Consider the following 25,709-nt stretch of genomic DNA (forward strand, 5'->3'; position numbering starts at 1 on the left):
TTATATATGTAGCTTAAAGTTTCCTTCAAAGCTCAATACTATGTTTATATCATATAAGTATATTAGCTAACAAACTCTACGGAGTTTTTGCTATTATATATGTAGCTTAAGGTTTCCTTCATAAACTCAATACTAGGTTTATATCATATAAGTATTTTAGCTAACAAACTCTAAAGGGTTTTGCTATTATACAATTAGCTTAAGTTTCATCATATCTTAAGCAGTATGGTTACATTATAAAATGTATTAGCTAACAAAACTCCACGGAGTTTTGCTATTATATATATAGCTTAAGTTTAATTATATCTTAAGCTCAGTACTATGGTTATAACATAAAAGTATATTAGTTAATAAACTCTAAGGAGTTTTTGCTATATACATTTAGCTTAAGTCTAATCTTATCTTAAGTTTAGTACTATGGTTACATTATTAATCTATAAGCTAATAAACTCTACAGAGTTTTGGCTATTATATATGTAGCTTAAGTTAATTATATCTTAAGCACAGTACTATACTCATATTGTAAAAAATATATTAGCTAACAAACTCTACAGAGTTTTGCTATTATATATGTAGCTAAAGCTTATTTATATCTAAAGCTCAGCATTATATCTATATCATATAAGTATATTAACTAACAAACTCTAAAGAGTTTTGCTATTATATAATTAGCTTAAGTTTAATCATATCTTAAGCTTAGTACTATGTTTATATCTTAAAGTATTTTAGCTAACAAACTCTAAGGAGTTTATACTAGCATATTAACAAGCTTAAGTCTATTAGTCTTAAGCATTGTATTAATGTTATATATACTTTATCATAATAAGTACTTTGTAATAACCTTTATATGGCAGCTGATAAGTTAGCAGCAGGAATTCATCAGTTCAGTACCTTTATGAAGTTCCCATAGGGTTATTACAATCATCACAGTTCAAATCACTAATTATTAAAATCCAAAGTATTATATATTTCCCACCTCCTTTCCGTCCGAGTCTACAAGCAAAAAGAGCATGAGTCAGGATAAGGAAAAATATGTAATTTTTAGAGTAAAATTGATATTTTATACTTATCCTGACTCATGAGGTAAGCCCTCCCATCCTCCCCACATAACACTTTGGATTTCCCTGTAAATTCAAATGTTGGGCTCAGTATATGAGGAGAGAGTGAGGCACATGGGTGGAGGTGGCGCCCTCGTTCCCGCGCTTGTGGAAGGGAGGTAACTCGTGCTGAGTACTAATTAGTGATTTTACATTGAAGGGAGCTTCAATTAGGGAGATACAAGTGTTCCACTATGTTCGCAAGAAGAAGAAGACAAGCAAAAAGAGCATGAGTCAGGATAAGTATAAAATATCAATTTTACTCTAAAAATTACATATTTACAAATTACCAATGATAAAACTCTCACTTTTGTGGAGGTCACTTTCATATGTCATGACACTGTCTGATGACGATGTTGCTTTGAAGGTTGTTCATTAATGACATGACTTCTGAATATTTCAGGATGTGTCATCAGTATTGTACAGACCCCTATGGTGGCTGATTATTGCCATCACCATATTGCCCTGAAAAGCCAGGTGGTACTGTGACAAATTACGACACGGTATTCTGATATTGAGACATGACATTGTGGCATTGCAAAACGAAATAGTGATAAAATGCAATAGCATAAACTGGATTGGAATACAAAACAGGTTGTTTAAGGAAGATTTATCTGTTATATCTGTTGTTATATTTCAGGCTGTTCTGAAAAGACCAACAGAGAAGTGCTAGTGAAGGATATCCTGGGATGCTGATGAGACTGATCCATGATACCAGGTGTGATCACCTTGACAACCACCCAGTACCACAAGCCCTCCAAACTGGAGGATGGCCAGCTCTCAGCGTGAACTACATTTACAATGTGTTTGAAGCTGAGGGCTAGCTATACATATCTTATAATGCATTATAACCTGTGAAATATGGAGGGTCTGTCATTGAAGACATGACAGGACAGACTGCTGAGATCAGTAATGGCGGAGAGTGGCTGGTGTATCTTGTATCTTCCAGCATGTGATGTTTTTGGAATTGGAGTATTGCAGAGAGTTACATCATTAACTGTTTGGTTTGGATGTTTTTATTAGGGGTGAATGCTGTATGTCAGGTTGCATGGAATATATCGTCTCCATTGCCAGTCCTCACATGATTTGTGTTTTACCTTGTGCTTCAAATCAGATGTCATAGTTGGGATGCTTTTAGTGTTGCTGTTTATGTTGAAGAGACTTATGGTAATGTAAGCTGTGGGATCGGGCCAGCAGCACTTCATCCGCAGACTTCCAGCGCAATTGTAGCCAGGTCTGCATCTCTGGTCTGTTGGTGGTATATCTGTATACAGATTTTATGTTGGACAAGTAGTATTATTACTTTGCATCGATCACAAAGATAGCTATTTGGGCGGGACATGGGTTTCCTGCTGACAGCCAGACAACCACTCGTCATTAGTGGTCCGTCTGCTGCATCACGCACATCGCACCACACCACATGCACATCGCACGCCTTACGCACATCGCACGCCTCACGCACATCGCACACCTCACGCACACCTCATGCACACCTCATGCACATCGCGTGCCTCACGCACATCGCACACCTCATGCACATTGCACGCCTCACGAACATCGCACGCCTCATGCACATCGCACACATCACGCACAGTTGAACCCAATATGTTTTTTCAGCGTCACTGTGATTATTTTGTCTGTTCATTTGTTGATCGAAGAAATTCACTGTGAAGGCGACTCACTCATTTTAACTTCACTGTAGTCAAATGTAATTATATTTCATACATTTAGAGTGAGTTGACCTGGTCATCTGAGGGGCTGCAAATCATGGTGCAGAGTTGTGTCCCTTGGGCAGGCCAGAACCCAACGACAGATCATTTGACAGAGGCACCAGTACTTCACTACATTCTTACAGTCACAGTGTCTTTTTAGAATTACCTGAATACAATACTGTAGATTTCATTTATATCGAAACATCATGGAATGTACAAATGTAAAAACATGTCATGTATTTTCAAGAAATTTAGCTCTTGCCTACCAAGCACTGAAGATGTGTGTTTGATATTTGCTGTCAATTTAGGGCATCTACTTTTATTATCATTTTTATTTTACAAAATAGATATTTATGTGAATGTCAATGTTAATCATCATGACAACAGATTGTATATATATATATGAGTGTGGGCCAGACAATCCTGTGACTGACGTAAGCTGGGGGCCTAGTCTAATCCAGAATCCTCACCCGGTTGGAGTTTACAGTAGCCCAGCGAACCTGGGCTATGTGAATCCACAGCGAACTGGGGCTACGTGAACCCACAGCGAACCTGGGTTACGTGAACCCACAGCGAACCTGGGTTACGTGAACCCACAGCGAACCTGGGTTACGTGAACCCACAGCGAACCTGGGTTACGTGAACCCACAGCGAACCTGGGTTACGTGAACCCTCAGCACATACACTGACACAATGACAGCATGTTTTTTCTGACACGTAATTTTCGAAAAATACAATTTTATGCTTATTTGTAAATAGCTTGCGGGGTGTAGCAGACTGCCAATTATTACACTTTTATCATGAGGCATATTGTTTTCTTTTCTTCCATGATATATCAGACAGTTACATTTTTCTAAAATGATTAGGCACTGTCATCTGAAACTGCAATTCCCTGTGCAGAGTTGCGTCCCTTGGGTGAGCCAGGAACATATGATTGTAGGTTTGAATCCTCGTTCACCCTGATTATAGAGATGACAAAACTATATGGAGACGAATGATTTGTTTGAGTGGCATTCTAGAAGTTGGTGGAAAAGAGATACCACCAGAACACCCCCCAGACAAATCACCCTGACTATGTTTCTTGGCTTGTCGGACCCATATCTAGCTTTTGGGTTCTGTTGCAGTGGTAAAAGCAGACCTGCCTCTCTGTGGATATTCCACTGACAATAACCTTACACAATCTGATATAATGGATATCTGTTAAAAGCAGTATTAAACCTAACTCACTAAAGTAAATGAATTCCCACACGCCAATGATTGTTTGAGCTTTATATGTGTATATGTATCAAATGACTGGAGAATGAATGACAGGGTTAGTTAAAAAGAAGTTGAAGCACAATAAACTTTGTGTGTTTATCAAATGGTCAACTTGCTGTTCCATATCCTTCTATTAATGTTTCTATAGGAAAAGCATCAAATGGTTGCAGTTTTCTAATGTTAGTTTCTGGGTGTTGTGTATGGAGAATTCCACTAGTAAGGTGTTGAACTTGTAGTTGGTGGTGGTAACAGGAGACTGGTTGAACTGATGAAGTCATTCAGGTTTGTGTCTTGCCACTGTCCCATATCTTCCTTCCTTATCAATGAAGATAGTTTTCTGATATGTGGCAAGTTACTCAATGACAACATGTTTATTCCCAACATATCTGTGAGAGGTGTTGAGATGATCTGTGATCTGCTTTTTTCTGACTTTTCTGCTGATCTCAGCTGTCCTGACCTTGCATATACTACATGACATGATGTTGCAGTAAATAAATCGTGAAGGGTTCGCCGTATGTCGGGAATATACTACATGACATGATGTTGCAGTAAATAAATCATGAAGGGTTTGCCGTATGTCAGGAAGGTTTACCGATATACAAAGAAATAGGAATACCTATCTATTCAATGCTATTTCAATGAAATTGATTAAATGAGTATCTAAGAATGAAATAAATGTTTTAAAACAGTTTGTCAGTGTTCATTATTTTTTCATTAGTGTAATATGTTATAATAATATTTTAGACTGTTATCACCAGGTACAGTAGGCACCTGAGAATGTCTTCAAGGATACCAATTCATGTTGTTACAATGCCTTGTGGTGAAACATTGAAAGATTATCATATCAAATTATTATTCATGTTATTTATTTGCAGGTTTTGTCAGTGAGAGCCCTTTACCCTAATTCAGTGCAATTAAAGTAGGATAGGGTCGGGTAACCGGAAACAGACATATTTGCCTTACTGTTGATCTAGTTTACTATCTGATTGTTGATGGTAGTCTAGTTTACTATCTGATTGTTGATGGTAGTCTAGTTTACTATCTGACTGTTGATGGTAGTCTAGTTTACTATCTGACTGTTGATGGTAGTCTATTTTACTATCTGATTGTTGATGGTAGTCTAGTTTACTATCTGACTGTTGATGGTAGTCTAGTTTACTATCTGACTGTTGATGGTAGTCTAGTTTACTATCTGACTGTTGATGGTAGTCTAGTTTACTATCTGACTGTTGTTGATACTTTGTCGAGATGTTCAAGTTGTTCTTGACTCCACTATATCCTTCAGTGTCGGTCTTGCACGTTGCTGGAGCTAACCTGGGTGAGACCTATTGTGATCAGTTTGTCACAGGCTGTTTACCACTGCTTGACTAGCTGAGGTGTTATACCTGTCACCTGAGGGGTAAGTCACACTCTGTGTGTGTTTCTTGTGTTTGGGGGCAGAAGAGTAGACAGAAAAAGAAGACATAATCATTACATTTTTTATTGTGTTTCTGTTCTCACAGTTACAAAAGTGTAGACAATTTGTTAATGTATATTAACTATTATGCTGGTTACAGATCCTCCAAATCATATGTTCACAACACTTTCCTGGTTTGCATCTGGACAGGACTGAACCCCCAAGACAACTATTGCATAGCCTGTAGTGCATTATTTGTTTGCTATCCATAAACATTCCAGGCTGTATGACTTTATAATGTCACTGCAATGTGACTCAAATTTGGCTGTCGCCATAAAAGATATTTTCGTAATTTTGAAGATCAAATATACATGAACTGTGTTGCAATATTTTTGAAACATCTCGAAAACCACAAGGTCTACATTTTTTCATTCATGTACATACATATAAATCCCTGTAACATTAAAATCCAGAAAATGTTAAGTTTGTCTTTTCAAAACCAAGACCAAAATAAGTGATATAAGGCAACGATATTAGACGATATAATACAGGCGGTAATATAGTAAATGTCAGTTTTAGACATGTTAGATTTATTTTTATACTAAATGATCCATCTGACACTCGAAACTTTGAAACAAAGTTAATTATCTTATCAGCATCACCTGCTCTGATCATCTGATACCAAGCTTTGATAAGGGGTTGTTTTAGTTGATATTTTATCCTGTTCACCTTTTCTCCGGATAAGCCACAGTGTGGCACTATTTCAGAGCAAGATTTCAGAAACAATACTATACCAAGCGACAACCAGAGACCAGAGTCTGCAGCAAAGTACGAAGAAACGCCCTCAAAATTATTATCGACACGAATTTGAAGATAGGTGGTTTGAAATACCTAAGCTGCTATACTTAACGTGTATGAATTCTGGTATTGCTTTCTGTCTCTTCGCTAACGAGATTTGCTATTAACCGATCTGAGGGCAGAAGATTCCAGATCTATATCGCTTCGAGGTTTTTCAAGAACACTGCAACAATGATACCAACTAAAACAGCGATGTCAACATGACAAGTATATTCGTGTAATGGACTTTGTACAAGACAGCACAGTGTACTAAGATGTTCCTCACGCTATTTGTGCAGGGTGTGCTCAGAGAGGGACATACACGGACCAGGACCAGTCCAGCTGATAGTGTGACCAGTTCTCTTCCAGTGAGTAGCTGGTCAGTGATCCACGGAGTAGCTCACAGTTGACGTCTCCCGATGGCACCTGGTAGTTGACAGCCCAACAGTCCCTGTCTCTCCCACAGTTAAGGAAACACTGCTGTTTGTTGCGCGAGTGAGACGCTGACACGTTAGTGGCCAAGTATTTTCTGGCACCAATCCTTTTGAAATGTCCATTTCTTATGTTTTCTGTGGGAACGGATACCACGTGCAAGTAAACATGTGGGCATGAAGTTTGTTAGTACAGTTCATTGAGAGACTTTTTCTCAGTCGGCAAAGCAATGTTTCAGCTCGTGGGTCTTTGAGTAACATAATATGGGTTAATTCTTGAAAACAAAGGTATGTTATATAATCTCCAACAAGACTGACTGAGTTTGGTTTTACGCCGCTTTTAGCAATATTCCAGCAACATCACGGCGGTCCAACAAGACATCCTTTAATATCTACATTCAATTTCAACCATACTATAGGCCACTCTTACCCTGCGGTATTGCTTAACGCCTTTCAATATTTCCTGATCAACTATGCACACAATACGAGTTTGGAAATTTCCATGAGTATTAGTTTGTCTAGTTTCAGTCACAAGTTTGTGTTTGACAGAGTTAAAACAGTGGGCCTTGTTTCCGGAGTATAGATTATATTTCTTGATATAAACTAAAATGTTTTGCCCTAAATATATAGTTTATTTTATGAATTTTTACCATTTAGATCACTAGGTAATAGTCTTTAAATTCACTCTTGATGTAGATGGAGTCGCTTTGCTTTGTAAACAATTATTTAATAAATACTGACGAAGAAAGATCAAGCTGATCAGGGTTTTTAATGTATACACTCCTGCATTTTTGAAAATAAGATATGATGCTACAGAAAAGTTTGGGTATAGCCATCAATTTAATCAACCTATAGTTAAAGAAGCTTTATCCATTGACAGTTTTACAAATACCATAACCTTTTCTATTCCGTATGAAAGAATATGTTGATGAAAATGTGATGGGACTGAATTTTTACCGAAAATAACTATTCCTCTCCTGCTCAAACGTCACAATTAAATTACGTTTTGACTAAAAATAACAATTCTGTTATATACCAAGATGGCATTTACACATCAAGTAAGCTTTAATTATGCATAATCAGGAAGAACCCGAATGTCAAAGAATCAAACCATTTTCCAACAATTCAGATTGCAATTGACAAAAACTAAAAAAGGACACATTAACAAGATTTTGGAATAAATCTTTTATGATTTTGAGTTTTATGTATTGAATGAACACTTTTCCTGGCGGGATACTGATAATTACAGCTAAAATCCGTTTGTTTTCTTTGTAAAGCAACTTTTACTGCATTGTTACATTTTACTTTTTTTAGTTTCACTGTAACTTTTCCTAAATCTTAGTTTACAAACTTTCATCCATTCACAATAAATAACGAATATATAGGCCACATAACAGTTAATTATTACTTTCACTTTTCAAAATAAGGTAACTTGTTTTAGGACAGAAAAACACCTGTTTTAAATATAGGCAATTATTCTAATTAAAGTACATGGTAATTTCAATGATGTTTTCGTTTTAGAAATGTTAAATGCTTGCGCCATCAAATTATAGTGGAAAGAGTTTAGAATTTCATTTCAGACCAAATTTACTGGTAAAAATACAGGGCGGTGCTTATTTTATGCACAGATGTATATGTGCAAAAATGAGAGTATTTCACGTTGGGGCATCTGTTTCCACAGCGGAGGGGATGTTGTTAGTATCTCAGTATTCAGGACAGATTTGAGATGGGAAACAAAGCGAAAAATACAGACACCACGTAGGTTTTGAGCTATAGCAGCAAAACCAGAGATTCTTGTTATTAAAACTATGAGCCTTGATGTGTATAATAAGATAAAACTCATAAGTGTTTTTTTTCTATGATAATCTTTTGTTTTCTTTAACAGCCTGAAGCATAGATATTAAGCATATATTATTATCAAATGAAAAATTCTAATATAAATAATAAGGAATCGATTGTCCTATTAGAGAGACATATATATTCACACCTAGTTCTCCATAGTGTATGGAATTACCTTTACACAAATAGGTTGTGTTGCCTTCACAGCATACATCATACTCCGAGCCACTGCCCATCTGTACACCTGTAACATAAACTCATACAGGTACTATGATAACAGATGATTCTGCAGGTTAAGACAATGCTAATTCACTATTCAGTACATTAGTGGAGAAGTCAGAGTGACCATGGTATACCAACACAACACTTTTCTCTTTGGTCTGGGAAACAGACTGCACATTTTATACATTTTTCGTTATGTATAGTCTCAATAAGCTCGTTTGTCCTTTCGACGCACACAATGTGTCATCACTGGTGTTCAGGAGTTGTTTGATTGGCATTTTAGTTGACGAATAATAGGAATGGTCCTTCGTCATAATATTATGATGCGATGTTTCGGTATAGGCTCTTATACGGTTGTCAAGCAAGATTGGTTGATTGATTGAATGAATGAATGTAGGCAGGATACACGCACGTACCTGGAGGTGCGTAGCAATCCTCGTCAACCACCATGTCCAGGTCGTCATCTGAAACATTAGTGTGCAGTATGAGAACACTTCCTACTGTAAACCGTTAGGAATAACAATAAGTAATGTTATATACTCCACAGCGTGACACAATCCACTTATTCAGATACTGACGATAACGAAAATGGCGCATTGAGCGCTGAAGGCATTATAGTAGGTAATTTTGATCTGGTGCCCGGTCAGAAATTTGAAAAACAAATCCTCTTGATATGCTTGTCTGCCCAACATTCTAATGTTTACGAGAACCAAGTCTCGTCACGAATGTAAAATTCTTTCCTTTAGCCAACATTGAAGAATTGAGAAACATGGTTCTGAAGAGCGCCTCGTGCCGACAATAGACAGTGTACATCTGAAGCCCGACTTCCCACGTATTGCCCAAAGGCAATAAAGCATATAATACTACCTATTCCTTCTCTGTTGGCACAACACGCCTCCTCGTCAATGTCACCGTCACAGTCGTTGTCCGCGCCGTCTCCCGGGTAACCAGAGGTTGGTGCGCAGGCCTGAAAGGTTGGTCATTTGACTGGATATTGAGGTAAAATGCAAAAATCCTCTTCACCTGCGAGGACACCTTTCAGCACCGGAACATACTTTGATAGTCAAATCACAATTAACAGGAAATATTCACTCGAAAACTGATATTATTGATGTTTAACGCCACTCAAAGCAATATTCCAGCTATATGACAGCGGCCGGTAAATACTGGAATCTGACCAACGATCCGAGCCGTAGGATGGAACAACAGCAACACAATCCCGGAGTCTGACCATTTGACCACCTGTCACTACCAGAACACGTTACTGGCGACCAATGGTAACACCAAGGGGAAATGAGCAGTGGACAGGGACATGGAAATCTATCCTGTCATTCCGGTGAAAAAGACAGACAATTAAAACATAAATACCACGAAAAGACTACGCAGGCTATTACTAAACTACACCATAGAGTTACCAAGAGTTATAAACGCACACACACAACTCTAAAACGAGACCAACAGGAATAACTCACGGCAAAGAGCGTTGACGCTGCAGTTCCCAAAGAGTTCGCCATAGCCCTACACTTATAGCTTGAATACATATAGGCCAGGAATGACGTGTTCCCCAAATGTGAGACAGTACTGAGGTTGGAGGATTTCAAAAGTTCCATGTTCACAATGGCATACTGGGTTCCTTGCACTTGTTCCACAGAGACGGTATATGTGCTGGCATTTTGGTTATTGAAGATCAAACCATCTATTTGAGACTCTTGAATGACAACTGATGTGTAATACCTCCATGTACCCGTTCCACTGACACCAACTGCGTATGACGTTCGGGCCGCATCAACTGGGGACAGTATCAGCAAAGACGGGTCACCTTCGTCAGATTGACCACTGACCGATAGTTGGGCCAGCTGTACGGGTTTGTTAGCTCGAACGTATGTCGCGTTTTCCAGGTAAAACTCCCTCCAGTCTCCTGGTTCGAGTAAGAGGAATGGGTCCACGCCCTGTATGTACACCGCCGTGTTGGGCCACCTAGCCAGCACTCTGTAGACGTCTCCTAGGTCTCTGTTGGGAAACGGCACAGTCACATACTCCTTCCCCCAAACGTTCACTGGAGGAAGTTGGTCAACCATGGTGGACGCACATTTACCACTATGAACACGGGTTCGGTTGACTCCACTGTAGGCGGCTATAGGCTTGTTTGCAATCACGTGACTCCCGGTTAGATCAGAACGAGTCTGTATCTGGAGCACGTCATACTGTTGCAGGGTCTTCGTTATAACGTCACCACCAGAGTATGAGACATTGTCGAACTCTGTTGTTACATCTTCCGATGTTGTTAAAGTGATGGAAACAACGGTATCATTACTTGTGGCAACAACAGCAAACGTTGATCCGGCTCCACTGTGCGTGGTGTAGTAACAAACAGCGTAATACTCATTCCCTAACAGATTCGTTGGACTGACGAGGAACGTGTCGTAGCTGGATCCTGCTCCTTTCCAGGTCTCCGTGTTCATGCCTACAACGGTTATGTCATATGTTGACGTCACCTGTATAGCTTTCCTGTCTATGTAAGATCCGTAGTTCATTGCCATTGCTCCGTTGATTTTCAGGGTGTGTGTTTCACCTGGGTCGATGGTAATGGTCGTGCTGACTAGGTCAGGGTAATCAGGGGCGACAACTCTCACCTCTGCTCCCTGATTCGTGGTTGGTGTTAAGATCAGATAGTCGGGGCTGTCGCTTGTATGGAATACTTGTGTAAAGGCTAACACAAACTCAGTTCCAGCTTTCACCAAGCACCCTGAATTAAGAGACAGAATTAGTGCGATGACAGTAAACACGAATGCCACACGTAAACCCGCGAGATCACTTTGAAATAACATCTGACTTTACAAAGATTAAATTGAATGAAATTAACAAATCGTTGAGCCGCTCTAGCACGAACGTTTGCAAATACGATACATTGTTTAAGGAGGAAAGCTGGTAGCCAACGGACATCCTAACGCTCACCTCTGTTACACGTAATAATGATCATAATAATCAGCAGATTATCCATGGCGTTCCACAAGGCAGCTCTTCAGTTCCTCAAGTCTTCACCCATGAAATCTAAAGCAATGATAAAACATAGTACTTAAACTGATCATAACTGTAGAGATTGGGGTTATCACGCTTGTGTATTTTCAGATGGCAAATGTCCTGGGAGTAACAGTTAAAGACACAGATGCGACTGAAAGCTGTTTCTAAGATAGTGATGCTTCGCAGTGCAATGACGATAAATGCTCCGATTTTGATTCACTTGTTAATAACCCATAACTACTTATTTACATACAAAACTCAGAACAACATAGTAATAAATCCCATTCGAAATCTGTCGAAGTATGACTGACGTATACAGCTTCCTAAACTACACACAGCGATGCCATTCCAACTGTGATCAGCATCGTTGAGGATAAGTACTATAGGGCGCTTACCAACACGAAGGTTGGAGCTCGACTACTGAAAGGAATATGCTTGTGTCATACAAATATTCAGCACGTGCACATTAATGCTCATTCCGGAATGCATTCACGAGTACAATGTATTATTTTTTCTAATATGACAGACAGACAGACAAGTTTATTCAGTAAAAAGCCACAGGCCCATCATACAGTCATTTGCATATGATATAGATTGTTTAGTGCACATGCTGTGTAAGAGGAACATTTCTAATGCCCTGAAGTACATGATACAGAAAAATACTCACATCTTTTATGATACAGTCATTATGTGTTTTTATAATGTTAATAAAATTGGCATTTGGATCAAAATCAGTCAAATATTTCTGAACAAATCTTAACCTTAAATCAGAAACATGTTCACACTTAAGGAGTACATGAAACTCATCTTCAATAACATTTTTGTCATCCAATTTACAAAATAAACATAATCTCCCATTGTAATTAACTTTATTGTATCTTCCAGTTTCAACAGCTAAATTAAAATTATCACATCTAAATTTAGAGAGTGCAGATCTGGGATGTAAAGGAATATCAGAATTTAGATACCTTTCCACATTTAAAAATGTCTTAAATTGGGAGTAATAAAAACATTTATTAGAATTTTTTGAATTGAAGTGAACCAACATTGTTTAAGATTATCCGAAAGTCTCTGCTTAAACAAGGATATGAAATAATCAACATTGCCAACATCCTGACTGATCCATGCATAGCCAATACCATACTTTAATAAAATATTTCTGACACAAGTTGCCCAAGTAGTGCGGCCAACATCATCTAAGGACTTGAGCATAATATAACAATGTTTTGGCAGTCTATTATAAGGCATATACAATAGATGACACCAGTAATTAATTACTTCAGTCATATAAGTAATGTGTAGAGGATGTCTGCCACAATCACCAAGAGCCATGTTATTACAGGTAGATTTACAAACTTTCAAGAAATGTTTACAAAATTGTACCTGAACAGATTCAATGATGCTACAATATTTAGTACCCCAAATCTCAGACCCATAACACAAAATAGGCGAAACCATACAGTTAAAAATCTTAAACAAGTTCAAGTCTTTACAGTTTACTCTTTCCATCTTTTTTTAAAAATCATTTACAGAAAATATTGCCTTGTTAGCTTGAGATACCAGACAGCTTTGAGCTTTACTCCATACAAGCTTTGGTGTAAATATAAGTCCTAGATATTTATAAAAGGATACAGTTTCAATAGGATATTACCATTATATAACCACTTTTCATATTCCCGTAGTGGCCCACCATTTCTAAAATCAAGAATTTTTGTTTTACTAAGATTAATTGACATTCCAGTTTGTTTACAAAAACATTCAAGTGCATTTATCTTCTGTTGTAACTGATTAAATGTATCAGAAAGTGCAGAAACATCATCAGCATAAGTGAACACAAAGTGTTAAAATCAGATGAAACATTAACACCTATACCACCTTCCTGTTCCATTAAAAAACCCAACTTATTAATAAATATGATAAACAGCTGTGGGCTTAACACACAACCCTGACGGGCACCAATGTCACATGTAAAACACTAAGATAAACCCATTGAGGTTCTAACACATGCAGATAAACTGCTGTACATTGATGATATTATATTAAATTTTTTACCAGAAATACCAACTTGAGCTAAAGATTGCAAGAGATCATGTCATATTGTGTCAAAAGCCTTTTAGAAATCAATAAAAAGGCAATAAAACCTAACCTCTCTTTTTACCAGAATATTTTTGAACTAAAGCCTGAAGAGTGAAAATGTGATGAATTGTGGAATACCCTGCTCTGAAGCCTGCCTGGGACTCATTAATAATTTCATGTGCATCGCACCATGATTTTAAACGCTTATTCTAAATATAGGAAAATGTTTTACAAATAGAATCAATAAGAGATATACCCCTATAATTATTTGGGTCACAAAAAGCCAACCTGAGCAGTTCTTCAGTCAATGTGGCGTGTATACAAACTGGCAAATCCATAGTTGCCTGCACATACTGTATTTTCCTTTCGCAGCATGCCAGCATACCTCCTGAGTATTTTTGTCATTTAGTTTCAAGTCAAGTTTCAGAAAACGGAGAAATTGTTCCAGATGAAAAACAGATCAAGTTTAAAGAAAGAGATTTCGTCACCCTGTGATGCTGAATTTGTTTGTTTTTGTTTTAAACATGTTTTATTTATGAGAAAAGAATTGGGTACAAGGTACACAACTTAGGACACCCCTTTTATTCATTGTAGGACAAAAGTTGTTTAACAAACGATCATACATTCCAATCGCTATTATTGGTTTGCATTACAAGGGGGCAAGAGCAGTAGCTGGAACAGCGAAACAAATGCACGCGCGGTTCGTGATGAGCGTTAACTTAGACCAACTCTACATGTACCGGTGTTTCATTTAATGTGCATACACCCTTGTAATACAAACCAATAATAGCGATTTGAAACTATGATCGTTTGTTAAACAACTTTTATCCTAAGTTGAATAAAATTCTGAGATTTAAATGTTCAGTTGGCAAGGTCAAATTATGAGGATTCGCAATCTTAAGTTCATCTTATTCGATTTACTTTTTTGTTTAATTTGACATTCATCGGTACGTTTTCAATGCAAACAGACTATAGACTGTTTGTCTTTTGGGCCTTTTTTCTCTTTCTATTTCTTTTTCTACATTCTCTCCGAAGTTCGGAATTAAACCAAGGTTTATCAGTTGGTCGAATGGTGACCGTTTTAGAGGGAATATGCTGGTGATTAGAAAAACCCACACAGAATGCTTGAGAGATTAATAAATCTCATGCCACGCTTTACAAATGTTGAACGTAAACGTGCAATTGTCATGCTCCAGGCTGGCCAGTCTACTGTAGCTGTTGCACGTGCCATGAGATGGACCAGACGGGCACTGTGGGCATCAATCGCTTCCGATCGCCAACGATAGGACGGCCACGTGTGACGTCACAGGCCGAGGACAATCCAATTCGGTTAATTCATTTGGTTAGTCGTGTTACTACCGCCACGTCATCCAGTAACACACTGTTTCGTGGTCGCGTAACTGTCAACATCATAGAAAGGGCATGCGCGTTGTCCATCTTTTTTTGCCGTTATTTGGGCCGATTCTGACACAGGTAAACCGTAATGAATAGTTACACCTGCCTCAATGATGGCTAAATGTCCTGCAAAATGCGGGCATTGACGTCATGGGATGGCCACCGAGATCACCTGACCTCAGTCCCATCGAACGCGTATGGGGTGATCTTGGGAGAAATCTTCGTGCCTTAAGATGTCAACCCCAGAATGTTCAAGAGCTGGGGCCATTTTGGTACAGCAATGGCGCAGGTTTCCTAAAGCTGTGTTGACGTGTCTTGGGCAGACAATGAGACAATGTTGCCATGAAATCAAAAAGTGAATCCACTGCGCTACTGTTGACTGTAGATGGCGCATCAAGCGCAAGTTAATGCCTAATCTCGTTTTAGTGTTCGGTGATTGCGTCCAAAACCAGATGTTTGGGACATGAAGTAACACATGTAAAGTTTATTCAAGTATTATTATGTTATGTTCAAGTGAAACACTTTATTGCTAGAAGGAACAAGTGCATTGCAGAGTTTGCAGTTACTGATATACTTTGATAAGAAGTAGTTGCTTGATATGTGTATATATGCATTTTATATCTACTATGGTCATCCTACAAAAAGGAAACAAATACATAGAAGATGGATTAACCTAAGGCTATGAGACGTCACATGTTTGGGCCTGTTAACAGCTGGTCGTAATGTTACGAAGTGGAAGTGTAGCCAGATGTACAAACGGCAACAAAATAGAACAAACTAACAATTCAAACAGAGAGAAAAAGACACAAACATCAGAGCTCTACAAACACAGGTATTGATCGAAGTTAGTGTTTTCACTATATCTACGCAACTTATGCCCAAACTTGTATAATGACTTACGTCCCAGCCTTGATATCTCAGACTGTTGTTCTGATGATAATAACAATAACGTTTTTAGAAATTCCTGATAGTTAATTCAGAGACAATTGGCGATGCCATGTTTGTTTGTAAACACTAAAAAAAGCACCTACCTGACCTTTCATATTTGCATCTTTATTCGTATATGATCCAAACCGATACAGTTTATATCCGTTGGCTCTGTCCTGCCGAGAAACCAACCTCTGATATAATGAAGGTGTGTGTTGTATGTGGCGGGGATATGGGCTAACGTTAGCAGATATGGATTTCACGCTTTCCTATTTCCTATCTTCACACACCCCTCATTACATACAGCTAATCGATCTTCTATTTGTTATAGGTTGCTGGTAATGAAACGCTTCCACTTAGCACATAAACTTACCGATATGAAAATACCGCGACTCCACACTTGATGTTTATAACTGACGTCTTTATATATGGCTAATTGAGCTTTAATTATATTTGCCTGCTAACAACAGGCACATACACATAAACCTACCCAGATGAAACGTTCTCTATTCCATATCTAATTTTTATTACTAAGCTTTTGTTTCAGGATTTTCATCGAAGTATTGGTGTGTGTTTTTCATAACGTGGCAACGTCAATAAATTGCTTTATTCCAGTATTTGAAAAGGGTGGTCGAACGGACTGATCTTTAGATGTTCTGGACAGGAAAGGTTTGGGTTGGGATGTCCTGGGATTTCATCGACAAAAACATATGTTGTCGAAAAAGCTTGAAAAATATTTTTGCTTTAAATTGTTGATACAAAATAAGCTGGTCGGACACAAAACAATCCACAAACTCAAACAGAATTACATTTTTAATAAACAAAATGTCTGCTTTGAAGCTGAAGCAGATAAGGTATCTTCTGTATTTTCCATGCAAAATGTCACGTCCACATACATAAATGTCCGAATTTTAACGTGATGATGAACACACATAAACCCGATACGTGACTATAGTGAACACACAAACCCGATATGTGACTATAGTGAACACACAAACCCGATATGTGACTATAGTGAACACACAAACCCGACATGTGACTATAGTGAACACACAAACCCGACATGTGACTATAGTGAACACACAAACCCGATATGTGACTATAGTGAACACACAAACCCGATATGTGACTATAGTGAACACACAAACCCGATATGTGACTATAGTGAACACACAAACCCGATATGTGACTATAGTGAACACACAAACCCGATATGTGACTATAGTGAACACACAAACCCGATACGTGACTATAGTGAACACACAAACCCGATATGTGACTATAGTGAACACACAAACCCGATATGTGACTATAGTGAACACACAAACCCGATATGTGACTATAGTGAACACACAAACCCGATATGTGACTATAGTGAACACACAAACCCGACATGTGACTATAGTGAACACACAGACCCGATATGTGACTATAGTGAACACACAAACCCGATATGTGACTATAGTGAACACACAAACCCGATATGTGACTATAGTGAACACACAAACCCGATATGTGACTATAGTGAACACACAAACCCGATATGTGACTATAGTGAACACACAAACCCGATACGTGACTATAGTGAACACACAAACCCGATATGTGACTATAGTGAACACACAAACCCGATATGTGACTATAGTGAACACACAAACCCGATATGTGACTATAGTGAACACACAAACCCGATATGTGACTATAGTGAACACACAAACCCGACATGTGACACATAGTGAACACACAAACCCGATACGTGACATAGTAAACACACAAACCCGATTCTGTGACTATGCCGTGAACACACAAACAGACATGCACGCACCACTACACGAAACAAAGAACACTGAAACACGCGATACGTTGTTACTACATGTACACGTAAACACGATATATAGACGAAACATGATCCTACTATAACTTTGCCGTTGTTGGGTACATGTACAGTTAACAAGCTACGAAACATGATCCTACTATGCTTGCCGTTGTTGGGTACATGTACAGTTAACCAATATAGACGAAACATGATCCTACTATAAGCTTGCCGTTGTTGGGTACACAAACCCAGATAACGTCAAATATAGACGAAACATGATCCTACTATAAGCTTGCCGTTGTTGGGTACATGTACAGTTAACATTCAAGCTATAGACGAAACATGATCCTACTATAAGCTTGCCGTTGTTGGGTAACATGTACAGTTAAGCTACGCTGACTATAGACGAACCTCAAACTATAGACGAAACATGATCCTACTATGTGACATGATGATGAACACACATTCCGATTCGTGGAGCTATAGACGAAACATGACACATGCTTGCCGTTGCACGCATGTACACAACAAAGAAATACACGAAACATGCTCCTACTATATACTACAAACATGTAACGTAACAAAATCCACTGCACGAAATATGATCCTACTATAAGCTTGCCGTTGTTGGGTACATGTACAGTTAACTTCAAGCTATAGACGAAACATGATCCTACTATAAGCTTGCCGTTGTTGGGTACATGTACAGTTAACTTCAAACTATAGACGAAACATGATCCTACTATAAGCTTGCCGTTGTTGGGTACATGTACAGTTAACCTCAAGCTATAGACGAAACATGATCCTACTATAAGCTTGCCGTTGTTGGGTACATGTACAGTTAACCTCAAACTATAGACGAAACATGATCCTACTATAAGCTTGCCGTTGTTGGGTACATGTACAGTTAACTCTCAAACTATAGACGAAACATGATCCTACTATAAGCTTGCCGTTGTTGGGTACATGTACAGTTAACTTCAAACTATAGACGAAACATGATCCTACTATAAGCTTGCCGTTGTTGGGTACATGTACAGTTAACCTCAAGCTATAGACGAAACATGATCCTACTATAAGCTTGCCGTTGTTGGGTACATGTACAGTTAACCTCAATAGACTATAGACGAAACATGATCCTACTATAAGCTTGCCGTTGTTGGGTACATGTACAGTTAACCTCAAACTATAGACGAAACATGATCCTACTATAAGCTTGCCGTTGTTGGGTACATGTACAGTCAACCTCAAACTATAGACGAAACATGATCCTACTATAAGCTTGCCGTTGTTGGGTACATGTACAGTTAACCTCAAGCTATAGACGAAACATGATCCTACTATAAGCTTGCCGTTGTTGGGTACATGTACAGTTAACTTCAAACTATAGACGAAACATGAAACATGACCCTACTATAAGCTTGCCGTTGTTGGGTACATGTACATGTACAGTCAACCTCAAACTATAGACGAAACATGATATAAGCTTGCCTACTATAAGCTTGCCGTTGTTGGGTACATGTACAGTTAACCTCAAGCTATAGACGAAATATGACCCTACTATAAGCTTGCCGTTGTTGGGTACATGTACAGTCAACTTCAAGCTATAGACGAAACATGATCCTACTATAAGCTTGCCGTTGTTGGGTACATGTACAGTTAACCTCAAACTATAGACGAAACATGATCCTACTATAAACTTGCTTGCCAGTTGTTGGGTACATGTACAGTCAACCTCAAACTATAGACGAAACATGATCCTACTATAAGCTTGCCGTTGTTGGGTACATGTACAAACTATAGACGAAACATGTTAACTTCGAAACATGATCCTACTATAAGCTTGCCGTTGTTGGGTACATGTACATCAACTATAGACGAAACATGATCCTACTATAAGCTTGCCGTTGTTGGGTACATGTACAGTTAACTATAAGCTTTTCTTGAATGTTGGGTACATGTACAGTTAAACTCAAACTAGACGAAACATGACCCTACTATAAGCTTGCCGTTGTTGGGTACATGTACAGTTAACCTCAAGCTATAGACGAAATATCAAGCTATAGACGAAACATGACGAAACATCCTACTATAAGCTTGCCGTTGTTGGGTACATGTACAGTCAACCTCAAACTATAGACGAAACATGATCCTACTATAAGCTTGCCGTTGTTGGGTACATGTACAGTCAACTTCAAACTATAGACGAAACATGATCCCTACTATAAGCTTGCCGTTGTTGGGTACATGTACAGTCAACTTCAAACTATAGACGAAACATGATCCTACTATAAGCTTGCCGTTGTTGGGTACATGTACAGTTAACTTCAAAATATAGACGAAACAAGATCCACAGTTTGCCGTTGTTGGGTACATGTACAGTTAATAAGCTTGCCGTTGTTGGGTACTGTACAAACAACAAAACATGACCCTACTATAAGCTTGCCATTGACGTAAAACAAGATCCACAGTTTGCCGTTATTGGGTACATGTACAGTTAATCTCAAACTATAGACGAAACAAGATCCACAGTTTGCCGTTGTTTCATTTCAGGTAATTTCATGATATAGGTATTAGTGTTAGTATACCATAAACACGTTCTAGAAGATAATCATCGAGAACCAGAAGCCGAACTTTTTAGAAGCACAAAACTCACTGGATAAAGAAATACGTTATTAATAAAGACAGCTAACAAAAATGTTTACGTCCAAATTGTTTACGAAAACGAAATGTATGTTCAAAGTTACCTGTATCCGGGTTTCGTCATTACAGGAGGTATTCATAACAGAGTGTTATACATTAACACTCTGTGGTTGTCACGCCATCACAATCCCAGGGAATAATACTGGGGGCGACTGGGAAAACCGATCAATGTGCTCCACTGTGGACGTATAGGACAATGGTCCATTACAACCATCAGAAAGTGAGCCCTTAGCCTTCCATCGTCAACCCCACTCAAGGAAACACGGTTTGTGCACAATACACACTTCTCATTTAATCGATTATTGATGTTAAGCATTTCATTTAAACAGCACGTGGAACAGCAACACCATAAACAGTGTGATGCTAAACAGTGTGCATTGCATATTTATCTGGCGCTTAATGATATACAGGGTGTAACAATATTTAACTCTCTCTCTCTCTCTCTCTCTCTCTCTCTCTCTCTCTCTCTCTCTCTCTCTCTCTCTCTCTCTCTCTCTCTCTCTCTCTCTCTCTCTCTCTCTCTCTCTCTCTCTCTCTCTCTCTCTCTCTCTCTCTCTCTCTCTCGCTTTCTCTGATGCCAGCTTGCGATTCTGGAATTTGTCATTTCAGCCCAAGAAATAATATTTTATTCAATATATACTAGCCACATAAAGAAACTGTGCATTGTCAAAATATTATCCAAGTTGATAAGTACGATAACAATGTCAAAGGTACATATAAACTTTAATGGAGGGATCATGAGACCATAACAAGTCGGGAGAATTTCAATCACAATGACGTCACGAGTCCACAAGCGGGACAGGGGTCAAACGACCATGTCACAAGCTCAATAACGGGTATGTCCACCATCGGCATTGAGAACAGCAGTGCATCGACGACGCATAGAGCCTATCAAACGTGCAAGGAAGGCTTGTGGGATGTCACGCCAGATTCTCTCAAGTTCTGTTGCAAGGTCAAGGACGTTATCTGGCGGATGAGAAAGACGGCGTAGACGTCGATCCATCTCGTCCCAAACATGCTCTATCGGGGAGAGATCCGGTGAATTTGCAGGCCAAGGCAGTAAGGCAACGTTGTGGTGTTGCAAGAAATCCATAGCAACCCTTGCCGTATGAGGGCGGGCATTGTCCTGTTGGAATGTTAACCCAGGGCCATGACGTTGCAGAAAAGAAATTGCCACAGGTCGAAGAATCTGATCCCTGTAGCCCACGCCAGTTAAGTAGCCCTGAACAATCACCAAAGGATTGTTATTCCGCCCCAAATCATCACGGAACCACCACCACAGCGATTCCTCGCCAAGACACAGGCCTGTGCATAACGTGCTCCCACGCGTCTATAGGCACGTTGACGTCCATCACTATGGGAAATGTTAAACCTGGACTCATCTGTAAAAACAACATTTCTCCACCAAAACAAGGGTCTGCGGACATGATTTCGGCACCACATTCGGCAAGCTTGTCGATGACGTTGTGTCAGGTTAGGCCGTATGGCGGGACGTCGTGGTCTGATCCCGTGATGACGTAAACGTTGTCGAACTGTGTTGGGGTGGATACGGCGAAGTCCAGGGATGGTTCGGGCAGTCATCACTGCTGTCTGAAACCTGTGGCGAAGATGGGTCACTCTTATCCATATGTCCTGTCTTGGCGTTGTTACACGTGGACGTCCAGAACGTGGCCGATCGATGACGTCATTTGTGTTCTGTTAGCGTCTCACCAGTGCAGAAATGGTGTTCCGGTGGCAGTGGAAATGTGCAGCCACTTGTCGTTGAGACATTCCCCCACGGACCATCCCAAAGGCCTCATGACGTTGTGCAGACGTGAGCCTTGGTATGCTATGCGTTTCAATAGCCGTTTAAGTTTTTGAACGATCGCAAGGGCAGGGGTTGAGCTTTCCAATGTGACAGTATTGTGTGGCATTCATTTGCTCTGTTTCTCTTTCCCAGAATGCACGTGCAACAACGTATTGCACGTCTCAAGGACGAACCAACTGACATCACGGAACGTGGCACGTGCATGCATGTAGGATACATGTCATTAATCTCTGAGTTTAATCCTTATGTGTCTACACAGGTTTGATAAATTTAGATTTTAAATTTTTGCATGCACAGTTTCTTTATGTGCCTAGTATATAAATAATCAGCAGTTACAATGTTCTTTAAAATTACTCCTGATAAAAACGCCCACACCAATCACCTCCTCACAAAGAACATTGTCCCGACATAAAGCATAAATACAGAATATTGTCACCACACAATCATCATCGCAGAACAATGTCCTACTTACGTATGCTTCAACACAGAACAATGTCCTACTTACGTATGCTTCAACACAGAACAATGTTCATACTTGGGTATGCTTCAACAAAACATAAACACCCAAGTTCTATCAAGATTGCGTCTAGAAATGGAGTTTTTGAAAATGTAGTTTTCAACAGGTCTTTGAATGGCATTTAGAAGTGATACACATAGAAAGATCACGGAGTATATCCTTACTCCTTCATCAGGTGAAGGAAACTTCTCTTATGAGTTTTAAACAGACCACTAGGCTAGTGTTTCATGCTTAGATGTGAACTTTCAGTACCTGGCGATCTCCGTGGCGTGCTTCTAGCACAATGACAATGCTTGTCACTCTGGTGATGTACCAGACTGGGAAGTGAAAATATTTCGCGCTTGTTCTTTTCAACCCAATATTAAATACGTCCCCTGGCAAACTGAACATATTTAGATATGAAGCGAATTCTGAATTTAAAGCTAGTATAATGAGGATACAGCTTGTAAATGGTAGAAGAGGATTATGTTTTCATTTCATTGACTTGAAACAAATCAGGGCTGCACCTATTCAGTCCTTGCGAACGGCCAGTATATGTGCGTTTTGTTCCGTTATTGTAAATCAGTCTGGAGATCGATGACTTCCACCCCCGGTGTTAAGTACACGGCCCTGCACTTCTCACTTTATCAACAATAACGGCCTTGTTTACTAATTTCCTGAAGCCTGCAGTCACACCGATTGCGCTCCGACATGCACGATAGGTCCACCGAGATGAGCCTTCCTTCAGTTGACCTTTCTGTTCTCTGTCAATCAAGTCCGATAGGCTAAGGCATGACAGCACGTGGCGGTTACATAAATCCAAGATAGTCAAAACATTATGTCCAACAAGTGAAGAACAAATACACAATGTTACAAATAATGTTTTCAAAATACTTAACGCTGTTGAACACGGAAGGTGCAGTTTAAAGAATCGGCAGATATAACTTATCGTATTCCCTAGACCGATTACCGTTATGGCAGCACAATCGCTCCACGACAGATATCATTCAGCCACAGAATGTACAGGTGTATATTCTCTACAGTAGGTGACTTGCTCTGTCATCATATCATCATATCGTATGGCTCAAATCGATTTGTTTACAAACTACATCGTACAGCTGTAATACTGCTGAAATAAATATACTAAGCAGCAAAAGAAACGTCAGGTTGGAATTTTCCTTCGCAGAAACGGATAACTGTAAGCTCATTTAATGTTTTGATTGTATATTTTTGACAACATCTCCAACTTTACCTGAGCAAAGACATTCCTTCCCAAACTCAGGAAATGGTCTCAAAAGCGCAACCTGATCTCGGAGATGGTACGGTGATCTCCATGTTTTTCATGCAACTCATGCTGCACGTGCTGTTCAGGAGGACCAGTCCTATAAAATGCACCCCCAAACCTGGTTGAAACATTCACATTACAATGTCAGTAGGATGCCGCGACTCAAGACAGCTGAAAGGAACCAGGCGCTAGGAAGACTTGAAGCTGGCCACACTGCACAAGCCAATCACTTCCAGGTCAACGTTCGGACCATCTACAGGCTGCAGCAATGTTTCCGGGCCACCAACACCACAAATGATCGCCCCCGTAATGGCAGACCAAGGGTGACCACAAGACTACAAGACCGCCATGTTGTGCGACAGCATGTACAGAATCCCTTCGTGTAGGCATCCGAAACAGCACGCCGGACAGTGGGAACACACGGAAAACCAATCAGTACTGATACCGTATGCCCACGTCTTAACAGCTGGAACCTCCATTGCCGTAGATCTTATCGTGGACCTATCCTTACCCCTCGTCATCGGCGTGAACGTCTACAACACCAAAACTGGCGATACAGGCAATGGAGAACTGTTCTCTTCACATATGAGAGTCGGTACTGCAGATGGCAGAACAAGAATATGGTGACGACCTGGCCACCGTTACTCAGACCAATGTGTTATGGAAAGAGACTCATGGGGAGGTGCAAGCATCTTGGTATGGGGTGCAATAGGCCTGAACCGGAGAGTGGTCCTGTGGTGTTCCAGAACCTTGGTTCAGGGAGAGGAGGCGGCATCACAGCGGTGCGCTACATCGACCAAGCTCTCAGACCCCACGTCATACCACATTTCGCACGTCACCGGAACAACATTTTCCAGCATGATAACGCCCGGACCCATTCTGCCAGAGCTACACGGGACTTCCTACAGCAGAACGGTGTCAACATTATGCAGTGGCCAGCCCTTGGTCCTCATTTAAACCCAATTGAACATCTTTGGTATGAAATTCAAAGGAGACTGAATAATGTCATACCAAGGCCGAACACAGCCGATTCGTTGCATCAGGCATTTCTCAGAGTGTGGTTCAAGGTGCCAATGGCCTTCATCAATCGATTGGTGCACTTCACACTAGATACTGAAGTCAAGAGTTTGAATGGACTGCAAACGTTCACGTAATGTCTTGGAATTGTGCTGAGTTATTCATTGTTAGGATATTGTACACAAAAAATGTTTTTGATCCGATTATTATGTCTATTTCTGTAATGTGCCTATCTAATTCGTACTGACGTTGTTTTTGCTGCTGAGTGATATATACTCATGATATAGTCACAATTGTACAATCGACTCTGCATTTAGTAGAGATTTCTTATGGATGTTGAAAGGATGTTGTCTCTTCTATTTGCACACAGGAAGT

At 39.6% G+C, this 25,709-nt stretch overlaps 1 protein-coding gene and 1 long non-coding RNA gene across 2 annotated transcripts; one reads left to right on the top strand and one right to left on the bottom strand.

Moving 5' to 3' along the window:
• Positions 1–1,380: 1,380 nt before the first annotated feature.
• LOC124279715 lies at positions 1,381–4,757 on the top strand. The gene is made up of 2 exons (XR_006899459.1): positions 1,381–1,574; positions 1,738–4,757. It is a non-coding gene; the product is annotated as an uncharacterized LOC124279715 (long non-coding RNA).
• A 773-nt stretch (positions 4,758–5,530) lies between these two features.
• Positions 5,531–20,885, bottom strand: LOC124279717 (IgGFc-binding protein-like). The gene is made up of 7 exons (XM_046715577.1): positions 20,774–20,885; positions 11,747–11,842; positions 10,264–11,537; positions 9,659–9,758; positions 9,208–9,255; positions 8,745–8,813; positions 5,531–6,868 (listed from the first exon to the last, which is right to left on the bottom strand). The coding sequence occupies exons 2-7, from the start codon at positions 11,790–11,792 to the stop codon at positions 6,606–6,608; spliced, it is 1,800 nt and encodes a 599-aa protein (XP_046571533.1). The 5' UTR covers positions 11,793–11,842; positions 20,774–20,885; the 3' UTR covers positions 5,531–6,605.
• Between the last annotated feature and the right edge of the window lie 4,824 nt (positions 20,886–25,709).

The sequence above is a fragment of the Haliotis rubra genome, unplaced genomic scaffold (genome assembly GCF_003918875.1).
Source record: "Haliotis rubra isolate DU_JTF1 unplaced genomic scaffold, ASM391887v1 Scf255, whole genome shotgun sequence".
Classification (NCBI taxonomy): Eukaryota; Metazoa; Mollusca; class Gastropoda; order Lepetellida; family Haliotidae; genus Haliotis; species Haliotis rubra.

Excerpts from the sequence above, each read along its gene's own strand:
- LOC124279717 (XM_046715577.1), bottom strand. The coding sequence starts at position 11,792 with ATGGATAATCTGCTGATTATTATGATCATTATTACGTGTAACAGAG. Across the intron at positions 9,759-10,263 it reads CAGCGTCAACGCTCTTTGCC|GCCTGCGCACCAACCTCTGG; the intron begins GTGAGTTATTCC and ends CCAACCTTTCAG. Across the intron at positions 8,814-9,207 it reads GGATTGCTACGCACCTCCAG|GTGTACAGATGGGCAGTGGC; the intron begins GTACGTGCGTGT and ends TTTATGTTACAG.